Source organism: Trichosurus vulpecula, chromosome 5 (assembly GCF_011100635.1).
Source record: "Trichosurus vulpecula isolate mTriVul1 chromosome 5, mTriVul1.pri, whole genome shotgun sequence".
Taxonomy (NCBI): domain Eukaryota; kingdom Metazoa; phylum Chordata; class Mammalia; order Diprotodontia; family Phalangeridae; genus Trichosurus; species Trichosurus vulpecula.
In genome coordinates this window covers 71,625,143-71,647,030 of record NC_050577.1, presented here as the reverse complement: position 1 = coordinate 71,647,030, position 21,888 = coordinate 71,625,143, and the positions used below count along the sequence as shown (strand labels likewise).

The window sequence follows — 21,888 nt, the reverse complement described above, 5'->3', positions numbered from 1 at the left end:
CAGGGGAAAAAACTGAAATGTCATATCAAGATGCTCGAAGAACTGTGTGACCTAGGGAATACCCTCCTCCTTTAGTCTCTGGGATTCCTAATTCAAGTATGAGTCTGTTTCTATCAGCGAATAGCTAGAAAGAGCTCAGGAACTTTTCTGAGTGACAATTTTCATTGAAAACCAGCCCCAGACTATTTAAACTTTTATCTAAGAGTACGTTTCTGAGGCTTTCTTGTCTCCTCTCTCCAAGGATGATGTTCAAGGGAAAACAATGAGGTTATCTCCTTAAAGGAAGACATAGGGTTGGGGTGGATAAGTAGAGTTGAAAAAGGTAGAAAACAATCACTGCAGTAAATTCAATAAGCACCTCCATTTTCAAAGCCATCTCCTTCAAGGTGCCTTCCCTAAACCTCCCTCCTCACTCCACCTCCACCCCCACCTCCCAAACAGAAGCAGTCTTGGCCTCTTCTGAACACTAAGTGGGTTTTTTGCAACTCTTTTGGGCTTTCGCTGTCACATTCTACCTGATGTTGTGATTATTTATAGTATAGTACAGAGAGATGGGAAGGACCCTGGAGATCATCTAACCCAATCCCTTCATTTTACAAATGAACAAACAAACCCAGAGAGGTGTAATAGTGGCCCACAGTCACAGAGACAGGATTCAAATACATACACGTCTTACCTCTCCTACTAGAATAGTGAGCTCTGTAAATGCTGGATCTGTGTCTTATCCCTATTTATATCATCCAGAGCATCTTACACATTGTAGGCACTCAATAAATACTTGCTGAACAAATGAGATGACTAAAAAATAGGAGAGTGAAGCCCCCGTGAGCTTAGGTGGTATGAATTTGTGGTGAACACATCAGTATAGTTACATGACTACTTTCTATTAACTCTTGCAGCCCAGAAACAAGAGTGGAAAAACTAAGCAGTGACAGTTAGGGGATAGATAGGAGATGTTATGGTGGGAGGCATAGTCAAGTGCTCAAAGTTTCACATGGAAACAACTCTAGACAGATAGAGAAGACATGGCAAGCTGATCAAGTGTGCTAGGTGATCTAATTAACCTACAGATTCACTGTCAAAAGTGTCTACAACTCTTGTATCTCCCTCTTCATGGTCCTAATGTAATGATATTACAATTCACTTACAGCTTATGTTTTGCAGCTACAGCTCTTCGGGTGACCTTCGGCACTGTACCAAGGCGATTCCTTAATTGTTCAAGTTTTTGCAAATGTTCTATCACTTTGGCAATACTTGAAGATACTGCTTTATCTGGCAAAGGAAGCTCCCAGTCTGAAATATTTTGTTCTTTTACTAACTAAAATAATAAAATTTCAATCATATACTTTAAAGTTACTATAACTGAGGCTCTTCCCCCAAATATTTTATTAACCATAACAAAAGTATCCTTGGAATACTATTTTTACCTGTAGTGACAGCCAAATGTTAAAGTAATACTTCATAAACTTGTAAGCAAATGTGCAACAAGGGTTGCTACTAAGTTTAAAACTAAGATCGTTATCAGACATTTTAAAAAGCAAAATGACATTAAGATCAAGTGAGTGCTTCCCTATATATTTGTCTCTTTGGTAAAAACAGCATCAGAATCATCTACTACTTCTAATATGAGAAAATAAAAGATTATATATGAAGATAAATCAATCTTTAGTTTCTATACCAGATATTTTCCTAACAATATTTACACAACTGATATAACAGTAATAATGAAAGGCAAATTAAAGTATTGGTAAGTGGTAATAAATTTGCTTACCCAAAATTCTTTCTGAAAATCTCGTCACTCTGGCAACATACAGCTGGATAGCCTATATATAAGCCACTAAAAGTCATCAGATGCCTTGGGTCACGCCAAATCATCCCTCATCTATCTGATACACATTATTCCAAAAAGCTAATAGTGGAGCCCTAGAGGGCAAACCCACAGAGCAGGGTTGGGTCCAGCCCTGATTTGTTGACCATCATTTGCCTGATAGCCTAAGACACAAACAATGCTTTGTAGGAAAAGGAAGGAGGAAGCTATTAGACTCTCCCACGAGTCATGTGTTTTCTATTACACAGCTAGAAACAGAGAGAAAAGTGGATCACAGTTTTGTGCCGAATACTGTGTGTACAGCAATGTGTTAGACATCGTATGGGACACAAAGATACGGCAACAAGAAGGTCTTCTGCCCTCAAGGAGCAGTTGAGAATACATGAAAAAAACAAATGAAAAGTTAATCACACAAGATGTATTTCAAGTTAAAAATTTCAAGTTTCAAATTATTTTTAACTTAGCATTTTTGCTACCAAAATTTCTGCTTAAAATTACCATGTGAAAAGGTTAAGAAGAACCTAATTCTCTCACATATCCTCTAGCAAATATTTAAAAGCAATTAAAAAGGATAAAAGAAATACAGCAGCAGGTTCTTCCATCCAAATCAGGACTGCCCAAGAGGATGGCCAACAGCCTGCAAGCACTCCAACAGAGGATGCAACAGGAAAGGCAAAAGCACCCGCAAACTCAGGTCAAACAGACTATGGAGGCTATGAGCAGAACTCAGAGAGTCAGAACCTCGCCTGTTCTCACAGGGCCAGAAGCCTGGGGAGCTCTGAGACAGCATAGTTTATGTGCAGTTATCAGGCTCAAGGCTTGTGGAATCTCAGAGAAGCAGTGGGCAGGGAAAGAGTATCCACGAGGCAAGGCAAGATAGGCCTTAAGGAACTCAAAGTTGGAGACAGCTTGTCGTGCATGTGGCCTGAGGCCAGGACGATCTCCTACAAATGACTGGAGCCTTTCAGGATCGTGGTAAGAAACAGTACCGACTCCCAGAGATTGTGCAAGAAAAAGGAAATGGAGAAGAGCTGAAATTAACAGCTATAGTGGGCTACCACAAGAAGAGGCAGAAACCTGGGATCAAGGAAAAAGGGTTGGTCTGATCCCATTTATTCCATCCAGAATGTCCGGTAGTGGCATTCAGACTACAGGGGGGACAGAACCAAGCATCGCCTTTTTATCCCATCCAAAAATGGATGGAGGGGGGCAGGAGAGCAGTAGAGCTGTGCCCTAGCACAAAGTCCCAACCCCAAAACTGAGGCTGGACATACAAGAAAATCACAAACACAATGAGAAATACTATGGGTCAACAGAAGTCTAAGAGTAATCCCACAGCAAGGACAAGAAGACACTCAGAGAAAGGAATGGCTTGGCCATAAGGATTCCAAGAATGACCAGATAAAATGAAGAGATTAAAAAAACAGTTAGAACTCAAAAAAATTGAAGAATAATAAATAGGTTAAAACAAAAAGTGGAAAACCTCACCCTAGTAGTAGACTTCACTGAAAACAGAACAAAGTAAAAAGAATTCAGTGATTCCATAAGAGAATAAGAATTATTTGAATAAAATCAAGACGAAAAAAATAGAAGACCATGTAATATAGGTATCAAATTATCAAAAACAACTGTCCTGGAAAACAGGTCAAAGAAAAGCAGGACAGTTTTAAAAGTTACATGTTGAATTTACTATACATTTAAAAGGAAAAGCAAGATGTTCATAAAAGAGATTTTCAGATTCATATACAAACCTCTTTTTCTATTCTAATCTGTATGTGGAAACACTCATTTTATTCAAAGTTTGTTAAGTTCGGAATAAAAACAAATAATTTCTTCTAAAAAGAAAGAAAAAGCTATCTGAACTTGATGCTTCCAGACACTCTCCTTTTTTCTCTCTTCTAAATCCTCTGCAATCTGGCTTCTGATCTCATCATTCAGGCAAAACTGATCTCTCCAAACTTATCAATAATTTCCTCATCTCATGGCCTTCTCTCAGGCCTCACACAACCTGACTTCTCCGGAGTATTTGACGCCGTTGGCTGCGTCCTCCTCTTCAATACCGTCTTCTTTTTTGTTTTTGCCATGATACTGCTCTCTCTTGGTTCTCCTCATACTCCTCTGGCAAGGACTGTGGTCAACAGATTACAAAGGAGAAGCCAAGAAGCTGATAAAATTAAAAGAAAGCACAGACTGTGTGTAAAACTGTTCCTTCTCAGGTTTCTTTGCTGGATCTTCATCCGAGTCATCCCCATAACTGCGGATGTTACTCAAGGCTCCGTTCCTCGGTCCTCTTCTCGTGCAGCCCTCTACTCTCTCAACTTGATGATGTCATTGCCTCTCACAGATTAAACTGTCACCTCTAAACATATGATTCCCAGATTCATATAGACATCCCTAGTTTCTCTCCCACCTTACTGGACATTTAAACTGGACGTCCCTCAGGCATCTCAAACTCAGCATGTCCAACACATAATCATTTTCTCTTCTCCCAACTCCCAGCTTCTCCTTTTCTGATTTTCCCTGTTATCGGTGAGGGCAGCCTCCCGGTCACCAAGGTTTGCATCCTCACTACCACCCTCAGCTCCTCACTTTCACCTGCCACACAGTTGCCCAATCTTGTCATTTCTACCTTAATAGTATCTCTCACATATATCCCTTTCTACCTTATTCTCAAAAGAATCAAGAGCCTACTAAGGACGTTCAAACTACACATTTCAAATCTTCAGCTACATTAAACACTTCAGTCTTTTCCCAACTGGACCGCAAGCTCCTCGAGGAAATAAGGAAACAACGCCCAGCCTATTTTCTCTCTGACCCCACAGGGGTCGGGGCCGAGGGAGAGCAACTTTTTTTAAAATGTTTCCCAGTTTTTAAAATGATTTTCCCTATAAGATTTAACTATTAAAAAAGCTATTAATAACAAATGCGTTCTTCTGTGGTACATATACAATCATAAGTAAACATTGAATTCCACTTCTACAAATATCTCAAAAATATTGGGAAAGGAACGTGGTAGAAAATATTGTTCACATTGCTAATTAATATGAAAGGAGGAAAACGTCTTGTTAGTGAATGCCTCCAGAGCAGAAAATCCACTCAAAGTTTAAAAAAAAAACAAGTAGCAGTAACATATGACCAAAAAGTATTCAAGAAATGTTAACTAATTATAATAAATTTGGTTAAGGGCTCTCTAGACACCCAGGATTTTTAGGGTTCAAAAGTTAGACCAAACATCATCTTAATCGTTTAAGGTTATTATATTTACCTCTTCTACATGATAGACCTCTTGTTGAAACCACTTTAAGGGAAAAAAAGAATATTAATTACTAACGTGTTAAAATTTTGTCTTGAAACAAAACACCAAGATGAGCAAAATATCAAAATGAACACCTTTGTCTTTGAAGTACGTATCACAGTGAGATTACAGCTTTTCTGATTCTAATCCAAATCCCAAACCATCCCTCCAGTGAGCGTGCAGATAGGCAGCAAACTGAAGCAGCAGCGGACAGGGAAATGTATATGTGTGCGTGTGTGTGTGTGTGTGTGTATGTAGGAAAGTTTGATAATCTTCTTTTTGTTATAAGAGCCTTCCCAAAGACACAATGTGGAAACCCTTGCCCTTTCTCCTACCAGGAATAACAACTCTCCTGGTCCAGACCTCCAGAAATCAAGTTTCCCCCGACACTGGGAGAATTATTCTACAGGTGAGTGACCTACTACACACTCTATCTACCTGTCCTCAGTCGGTCTTACCCATCTAGCCAGAAGACCAGGGTCTACTCAGCAGAGGCATCTTGTTCTATGTCCTACCAGACTACCCTTCCGCCCCCACTCCCTCTGCACCTCTCCATCTAGCACTATACACAGCAATCAAATGGGTGCTGTCGCTGTAACTAGCAAAGGCATTCACTCACAATCTCTGTAACTCCTCAGGACAGAACTTCTTCCCCTGGCTCCCAATTCCCTTGCATCTTGCACCATATCCCTCTTATTAAAATATAACCTCTTTGAGGGCAAAGCCAGTATCACATTTTAATTTCTATCCCTAGTGCCTGCCTACCACCAGGCAGTACATAGTAGGTACTAAATACTTGTTTAGTCATTCATTCATATGTAATCCTATTTTATATCCTTACCTTTGTGGATTTTTTATAAATATAGTTATGCAAATGTTTTGTACAAGTTTTGTAAATGCCAGCAACAATAATTACCTTAAAAAGAGATTCCAATATCTGGAAAATAAAAGGATATGATCAATAAACACAATTACAACAGCCAACCTTCAAAATGCAAAATATATGATACTGTATTTATTTCAAGTCTCTAGCAATTTTCTGTTGAGTGAAAAACTATCTTGTCATGACAATGTGATTTCACATCTAGTTTTCAGAATAATAGCAGTTGTTTTAAAGTACTTTAATATTTGCAAAATTATTTCTAAATATTATCTGATCTGATTCTCACCAAGCCTGGAAGTGGGTGCCGTTATTATTCCCATTTTACACATAAGGAAACTGAGGCAGTTAGGGGCTAAGTGACTTGTCCAGTATCACAAAGACAATAAGGATCTGGGGCCAGATGTGAACCCCAGGATTCCAGACTCCAGGTTCTCCGCTCTATCCAATGAAAAGTTAGAATTAGAATATAGGTAGTCTGGATCAAAATCTAGCACTTTGTCTACTACATTGTACTTTTCGTCTCTAATTCATTCTTCATATAGCTGTCAAAATAATGCTCCAAATAATAAACATATCTAATTTGTTCAAAAAGCTACAACAGCTCTCCACTGAGAACAGGACAAATGCAAACTCCTCATTCTGGCATTTGTGTTCCTGGGTTCTCTGGCTTTAACCTGCATTTAATAGTCTCTGCTCTGTTACGGGCTGAGTTAGAGCTGAGCCCTGCTCTCCTCAGACCTCCAGGCCCAGGGGCCTGCTGAGATAGACTCAGGGCTTTGGGATGTGGGTGGAGCCAGGAGGAGGGGTCTCGCCTTTGTTGCCTCCCTAGCGATTCCAGGTCGGACCTGCCAGACCACGTGGAACTTCCGGCTCTCTGGCAGAGCATGTGGAACTTTCGGCTGCCTGACCACGTGGAGTTTCCGGTCTTTGCCTGGACTGCCTGCCAGCAGGGAGCTTTGGGTAGTGTGGGAGGAGAGGGGGAGGAGAGTAGATGGAGTCAGGGCGGTCCTAGGACCCAGGTGTATTAGCTTCACCTGTCTTTCACCCACGTAACCAAAGAGTGTACCTACGTCACTAAAGGTATAAATGTGCTGCTTGCTGAAATAATAAACGGAGTCATTCACCATCTTTCGGCTCCCGCCCCGTACATTGTCCGCGAGATCAGGTCCTTTGCTTAGGCAGAGGCCTGGGGCTTGGGGGGAACCCCGAGCATAGTCACGAGGCTTCGGAAGCCCGTGACAAGTGGCGCCCAACGTGGGGCAGAGACACAGATTTGGCCACGCCTGTGTGTTCCCTCGGTACCCAAGGTGCCTCCTTCGGGGAACAAGAAGGAGACGATCAGGAGGGAAGACTTCGCGTGCACGCACAGCCTTTGTCCAGGTTCAACTCAGCGAGAAATGCTTTATCTTCTCGTCTCCGCGGACAACTCAGCTTCATAACCACAACTCAACAAAGCTGATGAGGTAGGAGGTCTATCTTCTTATCATGGGGCAGTGTGCATCCTTTACAGACTCTAAGGACTTAGAGACATTCCGTAGAATACTTCACAAGCTTAGCAAGAAGCAAGGATGCATGATTTATTTGAGAAAAGTTAGGGGCATCACATCACAGCAGCAGCTGCAGACACTGAAGTTCCTCAAAACAAAAGTTTTACAGACTTTTGGGGCTATTGGAACAGAGCAAGAGGAGGGACTTGCAAACTTGGCAGATTTAAAGGACAAGATACCAGAAAAAGGCAACTTAGACTGTGATCCGGAGGAAAGAATGAAGTCTCCTTCGGCCCCTCCCCCAACTCCTCTACACAGATTCAATCCGTGCATTTGGGAACTTAAAATACATTACAGGAAAGTTCAGAAGAAGCTAGTAGGGGAAAAATATCTCCTAAACAACTGGAAGAGACCAAGGGGCGATTTGCCCCAGATTATCTTAACAGCGGGGTCTCCATGACCCCAATGAAGCATGGCACCTGGCCTCTGTTACATCAGAGGGCCAAGCACTTTGTATATAGGATTCAAAAAATCCTCTGCGTCTCTGTGTGAGTGTAATCAGCCACCCTGTAATCTTCCTTATCTCTTTCTCTCCCTTCCTGACCCCAGGCTCTTGGGAGGGGTGGGGGAGAGAGAAAGAGAAAAAAGTAGTTTTGGAAAAGTGCTGGAAAATAATGCTCTTTCTTTTTCACTTCATTCCTTCAAATGTGGCCAGTTTGAGGGATCTGAAGAGAGAAAAGAAAGAAAGCAGGAACTTTTCCCTTAAAATTTAAGTGAAAATGTGTTCTAATTTGGCTTAAGATAAAATCAGAATTTCTTATACCATTTGGCACTAAGGCAAATTCGGAAAATGCGTGAATCTCTAATAAAGAGACACTCTGAGTCTTCCAGTACAAGGAGAGGGGACAAGGTACCACTGGATTCTCTTTTTTCCAGAGTCCTACTCACCTTTGACTGGTAAGTTCAAAGTTCTCTCTTCCAAAAAGTTTTAAGCTGTTGCTCATTTTAATCTTTAAGTTTTAAGGTGAAAAGTAAGCCAGCTGGGGAAAGGGAAAGCTGGGTGAGTGTGTAATTTATTTGCTTGAAATGTTTAAGGTAGTTTGGGAAAGAAAGATTGTAATTGGAGATATAGAGGGTAAAAAGTAAAAAGAAAAGAAAAAAGTTAAGGTAAAAGTTTGGGAAGGTGAGAGAGACTGGTATGGAGGAGTTTGATTGTGGGGATAGAGGCCGTCCATGTGGCTTGCTTGGGGTCCACGTGGCTAGGGGCCATCCCCTCCCCCCACTCCACCTTAGGAGCTGAAACTAAAAGAAATTTGTAACCTGTAGTTAATGATGAAAGGTTTTATTGTATCTCTGGGTATTTACTATCAGAAAGATTTTGATTCATTAAGCTCTGTCTATGTAAGGTATGACTGTGTTAAAAATGTTAAAAATTTTCCTGTTGGTCCAGGAAGCTCCCCGCCTGGGAAATTAACATAAGCAGGCTCTTTTCTTTTTCAATGGGACTTCCCGGCCCAAGGTAATTTACCTGTGGCTGAGATTTTTATCATGGATAATCCTGAGTTCCTTTTTAACTCACCTTTGTCAGTTCTGCTCAGCAACTAAAATTGTTTTAGCTTGCTCCTTTTGCTTAAAAGGAAGTGGCTCACCTCTTTCAAATTCCTTAGGTTTTTTGTTAATTCAAACTTTTTTTTTGTAAAAGCGGAAGAATTAGAGTCAGGGATTGGAATGCATAAGATGAAGCTTGGAGAAAGCGGGATGCAAATAAAGTTTTTTCTTTTCTCTTATAAATTCATTCATGGCCAGGCAAATATTCCTGATAAAGTGTATTTAAGATATTAATGTATTAATATATGTTATGCATGTATTTATATATTAATATATTAATGTAGAAATACCAGAAGTCACAGGATCAACAATTCAAGCCTTTATCATCATCTAAAGCTGTATTTATGTTAATCTGGAGGTTTATGGTCTAATTTGTGAATGAATCCAAATGTTTAAAGGTTATTTTGCTTTAAGTAGGGGACACATCTCATTTTAAAGCTCTCCAAATAATTTTTCTTCATGAAAGTTTAGTGACCATCCCTGTTTATATCACGATAAATTTTAAATTGTTTTTAAAATGCTCTGTAAAATCTTTTTGTATGATTTTCAGAAGGCCTGCTGAATTTCCACCTGTAAGCTAATTGGTTGCAGTTTTCTGTGAGTTATCCAAGTTCTGGGTGAGATGATATGATGCTTTTTAGTGACAAAAGAGAAGTTGTAGAATATTTCTGTATTAATGGGAAAAAGTTAAATGTGGATTTGAATTCATTCCACCATCTAAAACATAAAGATAAAGTTATGTGGCTCAATTCTTTCAGATCAGGCATAATTAGAGAAAATAGAAAGACAGAAGAGAAACTGATGCAAATGTGTTAGAGCAGTAGTAACTTATGATCTTAAGGGGAAGATTTTTATGAACAAGGGAGAAAATGCATACAAGCTATTTAGAGCTAGTTTAAGGATGTTCCTGAAGCAATGTGAGATTATATTCATTCAATCTTGCCACTCTAAGACTTTATGGGACTATTAACTGACTGTCTTTCTGAGTCTAACTCCAGGTGTGAGTATCAAGGAAGGCTGACCCAAGATGCCAGCAGCCCTGTGAGAGGGCAAGCATGAGCTGCAGGTATGATTTCTTGGCAGGGTTGAGAGGGCAACTGTTCAGCATGTGCTGAGGTGGGACCGTTTTGACCTGATGCCTTAATTGAAGCCTGGCAGATTAGGCCTGGCTCAATGCAGCTTGTAGTTTAACATGGCCTCTGCCTGGAGTTGACAGGAAGCTGGGGAAAATATGGTCCCCTTAATTTAAGTCCCTACTCTCTTGGTGGCAAATTTCTATTAATCAGAAGGTTTTGTAAGCACAGTGAAAATCTATTAATATTAATTATGGAACATCTTAGATTACTATAGGACTGGGATCAGTGTTTTTGTGTAGGCATAAGTTAGGTTTTCTCTCAGTTAGGTATGGAGACAATTAGGTCAAGGGCTTGTGAGAATATTGTTTTGCTATTTGGTTAATATCAAGCTTGTCTAAGCCATCAAAGAAAAGTTTATGACATTATATGTACTGTGTTGAAAATTGGTTATTTAATGTGTTTATGCATGTACTAGAGTTTCATCCCTCTGGTGGGAAAAATTAATGATGAGTAATGTAAAGTATAAGAATTTGGGTTCTGATGTGAATTTCTTAAACAGAACAATTGGTCAAGGTTCCAATTCTGAATTTGTAAAATGATTAGGGTTATAAGGATTAGAAATGGTAACTTAAAATTCTGCTAAGATTACTCTTGTAGGAGAATGGACAGAAAGCTGGTTCCTGCAAGAAGAGAAGAAGAAGAAGCCTCTGCTGGAGATGTCTGGAGCAGATGCCAAGGACCAGAAGACTTGATGCTCCCTGCTGGACACTATACAGGAAAAGACTCTTTGAATCTTAAAGGGACAATTACATCATTGCTTTTCCTTTTGGGTCTATGTATCTGTATTTACAAAGGGGACTGCCCCCTTTGATTTATCAATGCATCAATCAATCTTTCCAATATTTACTTACAAGGGGATAGTTAAAGGACAAAATTCGGATGTACCTATAGTGGTGAGGTGTCAGCAAAGACAAAAAAGGGGAGTATGCGTAATTGAGTGGAATATTGAAGTAGCAGAACAATTATTGATTATTGATAGTTTCAAAAAATTATTGGTATTTTCAAAACATTTACCCATTTCCTAATGTATTCTTGACTATTTTCCATACAGTACCTTATGTTTTTTGTTAGGTCAGAATAAGTTTTTGTCTACCTTGTGTCCTTAGGATAATGAATGCTATGTTTAAGCCTTATTTCATAATCAGAACATTACAGCAGAAATTACCCAGGTGTTACAATTGGCCACTGAGGAAGGAGGGGCAGTACTTGAGAATTTACAACCTGACAGTGTTATAGATAAGTTTGAGTCATTTTAAGATCTTTTTAACCCTCAATTGGCCTAGTCATGTCTTAGAGAATGTGGCCACTGTGGGGGCTTTGCCTTTTTTGCAATGTTGTACTCCTTTAGTGACGAGTATGTTTTTTGGGGCCCTGTATACAGCCATTGAGTCAGTACCCGTTGACTCTTGTTGCTAAACAGAAAAGGGGGAGATGTTACGGGCTGAGTTAGAGCTGAGCCCTGCTCTCCTCAGACCTCCAGGCCCAGGGGCCTGCTGAGATAGACTCAGGGCTTTGGGATGTGGGTGGAGCCAGGAGGAGGGGTCTCGCCTTTGTTGCCTCCCTAGCGATTCCAGGTCGGACCTGCCAGACCACGTGGAACTTCCGGCTCTCTGGCAGAGCATGTGGAACTTTCGGCCGCCTGACCACGTGGAGTTTCCGGTCTTTGCCTGGACTGCCTGCCAGCAGGGAGCTTTGGGTAGTGTGGGAGGAGAGGGGGAGGAGAGTAGATGGAGTCAGGGAGGTCCTAGGACCCAGGTGTATTAGCTTTACCTGTCTTTCACCCACGTAACCAAAGAGTGTACCTACGTCACTAAAGGTATAAATGTGCTGCTTGCTGAAATAATAAACGGAGTCATTCACCATCTTTCGGCTCCCGCCCCGTACATTGTCCGCGAGATCAGGTCCTTTGCTTAGGCAGAGGCCTGGGGCTTGGGGGGAACCCCGAGCATAGTCACGAGGCTTCGGAAGCCCGTGACACTGCTCCATGCACATTAGACCACCAGCTTTTCTGACATCTTGCCCTACCCTATCCTGCATCCTTGCATCTTCATTAGCTATCAAGCATGCCTAGAATGCAATCCCACAGCAACTGTTTTAATCTGTTTCTTCCTTTGAGAGTCAGCTTGTGTACCACCTTGTCCTAATTCCACCAGATGACTTCCCATTTGGACATAGCACTTTCTACTTTGTACCCTACTTACCTGTAAGCATTTTTTTCTTCCCTTCCTCCTTCATTAGACTTGAAATCTCTTGGACTGGAATTCCTGAATCAGTCAGTCAGGCAGTCAACAATCATTTCTTAAGTGCTTGCTATGTGCCAAACATAGTACTAAGCCTTGGGATACAAAGGAAGGTAAGGAAAAGTCCCTGTCTACATACATTTTAATGGAGAAGACAACATATTGGCAATGTGAGATAGAGAGAGTAGATGGAAAATAATCTAAAAGAGGAAGGTATGACCTTCCTGGGGAACCAGGAAAGGCCTCCTACAAAAGGGGGGACTTCAACTGAGTCTTGAATGAAGTCAGGGAAACCAAGAAGCCGAGGTGAAGGGAAGTCATAGAAATGCACAAAAACAAGGACTAGAGGGCCATGCTTGAATAACTGCAAGTAGGCCAGTGTAGGGGAGTTTAACGAAGGAATTATAGTAGAACACCACTAGACAAATGGGAAGGAACCATGTGAAGATCTTTTAATGCCAAAATGAGGAGTTTAAATTAGAGTCTAGAGGTAACAGGGTGTCACTGACCTTCATTGAACAGGGTGACAGCACGGTCAGAATTGTTTTAGAAAAGTCACCTCAGCAGCTGAATGGAAGATGGATCATTGTATTCTACATTTTTCTAAAGCAAATTTAAAATGTTTTCATTCTTTGCAATTTACAGAGGATAAATACCTGCTGCTCTTCTTTAACTGCTTCTTCAAGCTGTTTTGCAAGCGCTGTACATGATACCAAGAATGAAGTCATATCTTCTGCTTCTGTCTGAAAGTTAACGAAGAAATGTGACTTTTATTTCAGTCTCCAGATGTAGAGGCAGGAGGTGGTGAGAGGAGGTGGCACAATGTTTGGAGTGCCAGACTTAAGAGTCAGGAAGACCTGGGTTCAAATCCGATCCCAGATATTTCCTACCTCTGCAACCCTGAGCATGTCACTTAACCTCTATTCGCCCATTCCATCATCTGTAAAGTGGGATAATAATAGCACTTATCCCCCAGAGTGGTTGTGAGGATGAAATGAGATAATATTTGCAGAGCATTTAGCACAGTGCTTGGCACAGAGTAGGCATTACATGAATGGCAACTATTATTGTTACGCCCTCTATTTAGTTACATTTAATTATATCATGCTATACTTCTTAAAATATTATAAACATAATGTCAAGGATCCTGGTGTTTGGAGAGAAAACAGACAAATGCTAACCTTTGTCACCACAACTATCGGGTGAGGCTCCAGTCAGCAGAGCCTTCCCAGATCTCACAGCTAGCAAACTCCAACTTCTTCTTCCCTCCTAGCCATTGCCACTACTCCCCACTCTTGCATCCCCATCTAGTTTAGACGTAGCTCTCTCCAGTCCGTCTCCTCCTTTGGAAGGTCATAGAAGTGGTAAATGAACTCAGATCCTATGACTTAGAATTCAGTGTTCCAAATTCAGTGATGCACCACTACAATATATATGTGCATATACTGTATGTGTCTATATACAATATACATGTGTCATACATATACGCACATATATATGTGTGCATATATATAGAGAGAGAGATAGACACATATACACACAGATATCAACCATGCACATGTATATTTCCTACCCACAGAATCAATCCTGGTGTTTCAGAAACCCTCACCACTGAGATATATCATGACTTAGCCATCACTAGAATAGTCGCCAAACTAGGAATAAATGAGTACTCTTTGGGACTAATGGTTCTGGTTGCAACAACCTAGAGAAAAATCAGGTTTATAGCCTTCTATGCATAAAGAAGTAGTACTGAGTGAATGGCCCAATTACAAGTGAGTTTTAAAAGGCAGTCAACATTAAGCTTCAACAAACATATCATCATTGCGCAAGTGATTCAGGTACACAATAAGAGGGCAAGGTACACAATGCACAATAATAGGGCAAATAATGTGAAAGCCTGCCAGCTCTATCTCATAATTCATTAATCAATAAGCATTTATTAAACACCTACTTTTGCCACTGTCTTACTGAAAATACAAAGACAAAAGCAAAACAGTCCAAGCCCTCAAAAAGTTTACATTCTAACAGGAAAAAAATGTGTACATAGAGAATTATCCCAATACACAGAATACATACAACATAACCTGGGAGGGGAAGGTACTCCCATGAAGGGAAGATAAGTACAGGACTCCTGTAGATGATGACACTTAAGCTAAGTCTTGAAGGAAACAAGGAATCTGAAGAGGTGAGGAGATAGCCTATTCCAGGGATTGGGGTGGGGTCAAGCGTCAGACAGTGTAAAGGCCTGGATAGGAGATGGAGCATCAAGTATGAGAACCAGCAAGGTAAGGCTGAAACACAGTGTATGGATGGGAGCAATGTGTAAGAAAGCTAACAAGATCATAAAAATAGCCAGCATTTATAGAACACTTAAGGCTAACAAAACACTTTCCATGTTAGTTCACATAATCCTTCTAAACAGTCTTGTGAAGTAGGTGCTAATACCTCCGTTTCACTAAGGCTCTGAAAGCTTTAAGTTAACTGCCCGGGGTCATATGGCTACTAAGTATCTGATATAGGATTCAAACTCAGGTCCTCCTAACTCAAAGACCAGCATTCTATCCACTGGGCCACCTAGGAGGAGGATAAACTATGAAGAGTTTTAAGCCAAACCACAAAGGAGCAGTTCATTTAGGAAGGGGAGAGGGGAAGTGAATGAGCATCTCTGGCCCATGCTAATAAGGCTCATCTTGAATCCAATGTCCTTTTCTGAGGCCACATCCTTGTTAATGTGTTCTTCTCTACTCCTGTGCAAAGGTCTTGGATCACCAAGCCAAAAAGGGTCCTTTTTCTATCTTTGCCAATAAATGACCAGGAGTTGTCATATAAGTTAATCTCCTAGTGGTAGAGGTCTCTAGTGGTACCTAAGAAGAATCATATATAATACAAAGACAAAGGAAAATAGGGTAGAAAGAATGATTCCTTTCCCATAGGGAAAACCCACACTCTAATGAGCTGTGTGCCAACAGGAATGGCAATAGTAGACAATAACCAGGCCAGATCTCCTGGATCCCAGCTAAAGGTCTGATGGCCATCATTATATATGGTCACACTCACCCTTGGTAGTCAAGCTCAATGTTACTTAATATGTGCCTCCTGCTAACTCTAGAGCAAGCTGCTCCAAATGTCCTGGCAGCAGGTCCATCTTTCAGTTAGACGTGTACTTACTTTATTTCCTAAGAGTACTGCCCCTTCATTGGAGGCTGGTATATCCAGGACCCTACTGTCATGGGAGTAGGTAGTTACTATCTCACTAATAGGATGGGTCTACCACATTGGTACTTTTATCCCCAAACCCCATGAATTCTAGGTGTAAAGGAAGTGGTGGAATTGCTAGTTGAACTCATATACTACCTATTAGACTGTTCAACACCCACCCCCGACATCCCATTCTCTGAATGTCAGAGGTGCTGTGCAGAACTTTTCATTGTTTGATGAAAATTCACTTTCCTGTGTACTGTGCAGATTCTTCTGCACGGCAAAATCACCAAGGATGGCAACCAATACCATAGTTCAATGGTGTTGCTGTCAATAATTTCCTCTAAATACTACATTACTCCATTTTTGCATTTCAAATATTCCCAGTTCTTGAGATCTGTATTGTTTCCCAAGGCTCTTCTATGTTCTATATTCTTATCATGATGTGCTTAAAGGTGCATGGTCAGTACTCCAAACAAATTGTTAGAAAACTAAGTGGTACTTTAAAACATGCCATGCGACTGATGATGTGGGCAGAGACTTCTTTCAGAGAGGTAGTAGTATTGGATTGGTGTTATTCTCTCCAGCTCAACAGTTTCTCTCATTGATCATGTCTTTAACTTAAAAACCACCTTAGGCAGGACCTTCCTTCCTTAAAGACTCATCACCCAGAGGATGATAACTATATACTTTCTTCTTACTCACGTATAAACTCTGAATATGATCCCACTGGAACATATGAAATCTCTTCCATAAAGTGCTGTGAGTTTCCATGGAAAACATCTACACTACCTATGTTCCCTTGGTGCCCATCCTGTGCCCCAATGAACATTTCCCGGCTGTGAGTAAATCCTCTTAATCCCAATGCAGATGCCTCCTCATATGACAAGGAACAGCATTAGCAGAGTAGACTTAATGGTTTGTACAGTTCCAGAGTGGGATGGACTCCGTGCACAAGTCAAGGGTGGCGTGTTTGACAAAGCCTTTCCTCCAGGGCTTTTCAGAACAACTGCTCCCACTGAAGCTCGCCACCTCTGTCAGCCTAACCTTAAATGTCAATTAGAGACACAGTGACCGTAGTGACCGCAGTGAGAGACGGAGACAGAGAGACAATTAGAGAGACGGTGACCACAGTCTTATCTACTGACAAATATTAAGCACTCAATAAATGCTTGCTGACTGATGATTGATGGGAGTTTTGCTAAAGAATTCTGGTGTACCTGGAACACAAAAGGTAGTATGCGATGGTGGCTAGATGTTCCAACGATCCAGCTAGCAGCTGTTGTGGGGGGTGAAAGACCAACACAACCCCAGCAACAAGAACGCTACCAGCACGCTGCAAAAGCACAGGTTCTTTTGATCTGCTTTAGCAAGGAAAGCAACGTTAAGGGGTTGACAAGCCTACTTTAATTCAGCATACAAATATCATTCATTCAGTTCAGGGGAAAAAAACAGCACCCTGAACTTCAGAGCAAAATACAAAGAAAGTACAAACATCTACAGACAGACCTTGTCTGATTCAAATCCCAATACATAGGTACCAGAGTTTAACAAGGTCTCAGCATCCGGGTTTACGAGCTGGAGAGCTTCTTAGCTACACCTGCCCAGAGTCTCCACACGCCACCAAGAGTGAGAGCCATACGCAAATGGCTCTGTCTTCTCTTCTTATAGGATTTCAGATATCATCAAACGTCATCTGAATGACCAGAACTTAGGCTCCTATGATTGGCTCTTGAGTTAGCCCCTCCCCTTAGGACCCTGGGAGGTTCACATCCACATAGGTTAGGGTAACACCTAATAGGGGTTAGAGCCTGGGGCTTAGCACTTAGTAAGACTCAATGAAATACACTGAATTACTCAAAGGAAACAAAAGCCAAACTCTTCAAGGGTACTCGGTTGAACTAAGTGCTAAGAGCCCATTTTGCTTACCAACACACTAGAGAGCCAGCTTTGGTCAGGTCCTTCCCACAAAACTTCTGAATATGTGGTCTTAACTTCCCTGGACCTAAGATTCCTTATTTCTTATCTGTAAAATAGTGGAATGAGACTAGATGATCCCTTCCAACTCTAGATCTGTGACCCTAGGACTCCCACAGAAGCCATTCCAAACTTCCTTTTCTCTACTCAAACCTTCCACACCATCTCCCCCCCAGTCTCTCTCAGCAATGGACCTTGCCTTAGGCTTTACTGAGAAAATAAGAGACCATTTGCCATGAGCTCCCTCTTCTCTCTTCCTCTATGTCTCAAATCCCCTGGATATAATCCCTTATTCTCTCCTACTTTACTCCAGTCTCCAAAGAAGCTGTGACACTCTTGCCAACACTAATCCCTCAATGTGTTCCCTTGATCGAATCCCATCTTATACAACAGAGTGCCACAACAAGTATCCCTTTTCTATTTAACCTTCATTTCCTTCCTTGGCCTACAAACATTGCCAAATCTCCATCTTGAGGGAGAAGGGGAGAACACCTCTCTGTGTTATACCACCCTATATCTCTCTTACCTTCGCTACAACCAAACTTATAGAAAATCCATCTATGCTCAGTGTCTCAACTTACCCTTCTCTCACTTCTCAATCCTTTGCAATCTGACTTCCAACTGAATTCCCAAACCTAAATGACTCTCAATTTACCAATGATCTATTAATTGTAAAATATGAATTTTTTTCTCAGTTCTCATTCTTCTTAACTCCCATTCCGCATTTGGCAATCCTCTCTTCCTGGATACTCTCTGGGTAATAAAATACAATCAAGCTACGTTTGTGTGATAAATTCCAGTATGCTATAGTTACATGATTAGGGTCAACAGAAATGCAATAAGGAAAGTAAGAAGATAAGAGTTTTCCAAAATGAAAACACCTTTTATTTGGTCAATCTGTTTATGTGTATTCCCAGGATACCCAAGGACAAACTCCTTGCTTGGAAGTCTTCATACCTGTATTGGTAACAATATTTTCAGGAATGTGTGCACCTCAGTACTGAGTCCTGGCACAGGACACTAACAATATCCACATTTAATGCCTCTTGAATATGAACAATCCCAGTTACTATGAACGCGTAATGGGAAGAGAGCTTCAAGGGTGAGCAGAGCCTCCTAACAGTACCTGATAATTATTTTCTGTATAGTGTATAAAGGTATAGCACAAGAACCATAAGTGAGGATGGTGGCTGGAAAGCAGGGACTTGCATAAGCTCCCCGCCAGGTCCCTCTAAAAAACCTATAAAAATGGCTCTGAACAAATTCTAGAGCTGCAGAACCCACAAAATAGCAGAGGGAAGCAGGGCTCCAGCCCAGTACAGCCTGGATGGTCACTGGGTAAGGTCTATCGCACGGAGCTGGAGCAGAGTGGAGCAGAGCCCAGTGGGCTGCACCCGGACCAACCAGACCAGGAGCGGGGTGGAACAGGCCCTAGCGCCCTGAATCAGTGAGCTGTGGCAGTTACTAGACTTCTCAACCCACAAACACCAAAGACAACACAGAAGGTTAGTGGGAAAAGCTGCGGGTCAGAGTAAAAGGATCTCACGGTTTGGCCACCACCCTGTGGGCAGCAGAGGTGGCGCAGCTCTGCGGGAAGAACTACACCTGCAGTTGCTTCAGGCCCAAGGCCCACCTACTGGGAGGAATTAAGTGGCAGATGAGAGCCGGAGTGCAGCGTCTGCTTAAGATCTGAGTTGTGGTCTGGGTTGGTGGTTCTTGGGGGAGGAGGAGTGCTGGTGTGGCAGAGCCTGCTGTGTAGAAATAGCTCTGAAAACAACAGCACAATCCCTCAAGCTTGGGACAAAGTACTCTCTACTCTGCAAGCAGTCATACCCTGACGAAAAACTCGAGGGTCAAGTAGTTGGCTGGGAACATGGCCAGGCAGCAAAAACGGATTCAGATTCAGACTCACATTTTGGAATCTTTCTTTGGTGACAAAGAAGAACAAAACATATAGCCAGAAGAAGTCAACAAAGTCAAAGAGCCTACATCAAAAGCCTCCAAGAAAAACATGAACTGGGCTCAGGCCATGGAAGAGCTCAAAAAGGAGTTGGAAAAGCAAGTTAGAGGAGTAGAGGAAAAATTGGGAAGAGAAATGGGAAGGATGCGAGAAAACCATGAAAAACAAGTCAATGACTTGCTAAAGGAGACCCAAAAAATACTGAAGAAAATAAAACTTTAAATAGACTAACTCAAATGGCAAAACAGCTTCAAAAAGTCAATGAGGAGAAGAATGCCTTGAAAGGCAGAATTAGCCAAATGGAAAAGGAGGTTCAAAAGACCACTGAAGAAAATACTACCTTAAAAATTAGATTGGAGCAAGCGGAAGCCAGCGACTTTATGAGAAATCAAGATATTATAAAACAGAAACAAAGGAATGAAAAAATGGAAGACAATGTCAAATACCTCATTGGAAAAATCATTGATCTGGAAAATAGATCCAGGAGAGATAATTTAAAAATTACTAGACTACCTGAAAGCCATGATCAAAAAAAGAGCCTAGATATCATCTTTCAAGTAATTATCAAGGAGAACTGCCCTGACACTCTAGAGCCAGAGGGTAAAATAGAAATTGAAAGAATCCACCAATCGCCTCCTGAAAAAAATCCCAAAAAGAAAACTCCTAGGAATATCGTTGCCAAATTCCAGAGCTCCCAGATCAAGGAGAAAGTACTGCACGCAGCCAGAAATAATTTGAGTATTGTGGAAACACAATCAGGATAACACGAGATCTAGCAGCTTCTACATTAAGGGATCGAAGGGCTTGGAATATGATATTCCAGAGGTCAATGGGGCTAGGATTAAAGCCAAGAATCACCTACCCAGCAAAACTGAGTATCATGCTCCAAGGCAAAATATGGATTTTCAATAAAATAGAGGACTTTCAAGCTTTCTCAGTGAAAAGACCAGAGCTGAATAGAAAATTTGACTTTCAAACACAAGAATCAAGAGAAGCATGAAAAGGTAATCAAGAAACGGAAATTGCAAGGGACTTACTAAAGTTGAACTGTTTTGTTTACATTCCTACATGGAAAGATGATGTGTATAATTCATGAGACCTCAATATTAGGGTAGCTGAAGGGAATATAAATACATACATATATATGTAGATATATAGATATATATATATATATAGACAGAGGGCACAGGGTGAGTTGAATATGAAGGGATGATATCTAAAAAAAATCAAATTAGGGGATGAGAGAGGGAGAAAGGGAGAGAAAGAATAGGGTAAATTATCTCACATAAAAGTGGCAAGAAAAAGCAGTTCTGCTGGGAGGGAAGAGGGGGCAGGTGAGGGGGAATGAATGAATCTTGCTCTCATTGGATTTGATCTGAGGAGGGAATAACATACACACTCAATTGGATATCTTACCCCACAGGAAAGGAGAAAGGAGATAAAAAGGGAGGACAATAGAAGGGAGGGCAGATAGGGGGAGGAGCAAACACTTTTGAAAAGGGACAGGGCCAAGGGAGAAAACTGGATAAAGGGGGATAGGATAGGAAGGAGCAAAATATAGTTAATTTTTCACAACATGAGTATTGTGGAAGGGTTTTGCATAATGATACACATGTGGCCTATGTTGAACTGCCTGCCTTCTTAGGGAGGGTGGGTGGGGAGGGAAGAGGGGAGAGAATTTGGAACTCAAAGTTTTAAAAGCAGATGTTCAATAAAAAAAGTTTTTCCATGCAAAAAAAAAAAGAACCATGAGTGATTTTATGGTCAATTTTTAGAACCTAAAATGTTGCAGCAACTGAATAGCATGCTCTTTGAGTTATCTGTGCTTGAGGAAGATGAGTACTTTCTATGCTACAGTGGGTTAGAGGGACATAGGACTAACCTGGGAAGGACTCTGGCACAGTGTGCCCCTTGTACCCAGAGTGTTCAGTGTTTCCCCAGAACAACTTCTGGCATCAAAGGGAGAGAGAAAAGGGAAAAGGGGAAAGAAAAAAGTGATAAAAAGGAAGAAAAGGTGGGAGGGGGACAGAGAGAGAGGTGGGGGAAGGAGGGAAGGAGGAGAGAGAGAGTGAGAGAGGGGGAGAGAGATGAAGACAGAGAGAGAGAGAGAGAGGGAGGAAGGGAGGGAGGGAGGGAGAGAGAGAGAGATCAACAAAATATTGTTTACTATATTCCAGACACAGAAGATACACATGTAACTTCTAGAGTGAGCCCAGACCTGGGCCCCAATAGGGTCAGGTACTTGTCCAGGAGTGTCCCTTATTCATTAAATC

At 41.3% G+C, this 21,888-nt stretch overlaps 1 protein-coding gene across 1 annotated transcript in view; it reads right to left on the bottom strand.

Annotated features, from left to right (window-relative positions):
* Positions 1 to 21,888, bottom strand: part of CCDC7 (coiled-coil domain containing 7) — a 136,891-nt gene that overhangs the window by 91,751 nt on the left and 23,252 nt on the right. Inside the window, exons 3-6 of the mRNA XM_036760529.1 lie at positions 13,134 to 13,220; positions 6,040 to 6,060; positions 5,094 to 5,126; positions 1,149 to 1,318 (exon numbers count right to left, since the gene is read on the bottom strand). Coding sequence (XP_036616424.1) covers positions 1,149 to 1,318; positions 5,094 to 5,126; positions 6,040 to 6,060; positions 13,134 to 13,220 — 311 coding nt within the window. The remainder of the gene's footprint in view (positions 1 to 1,148; positions 1,319 to 5,093; positions 5,127 to 6,039; positions 6,061 to 13,133; positions 13,221 to 21,888) is intronic.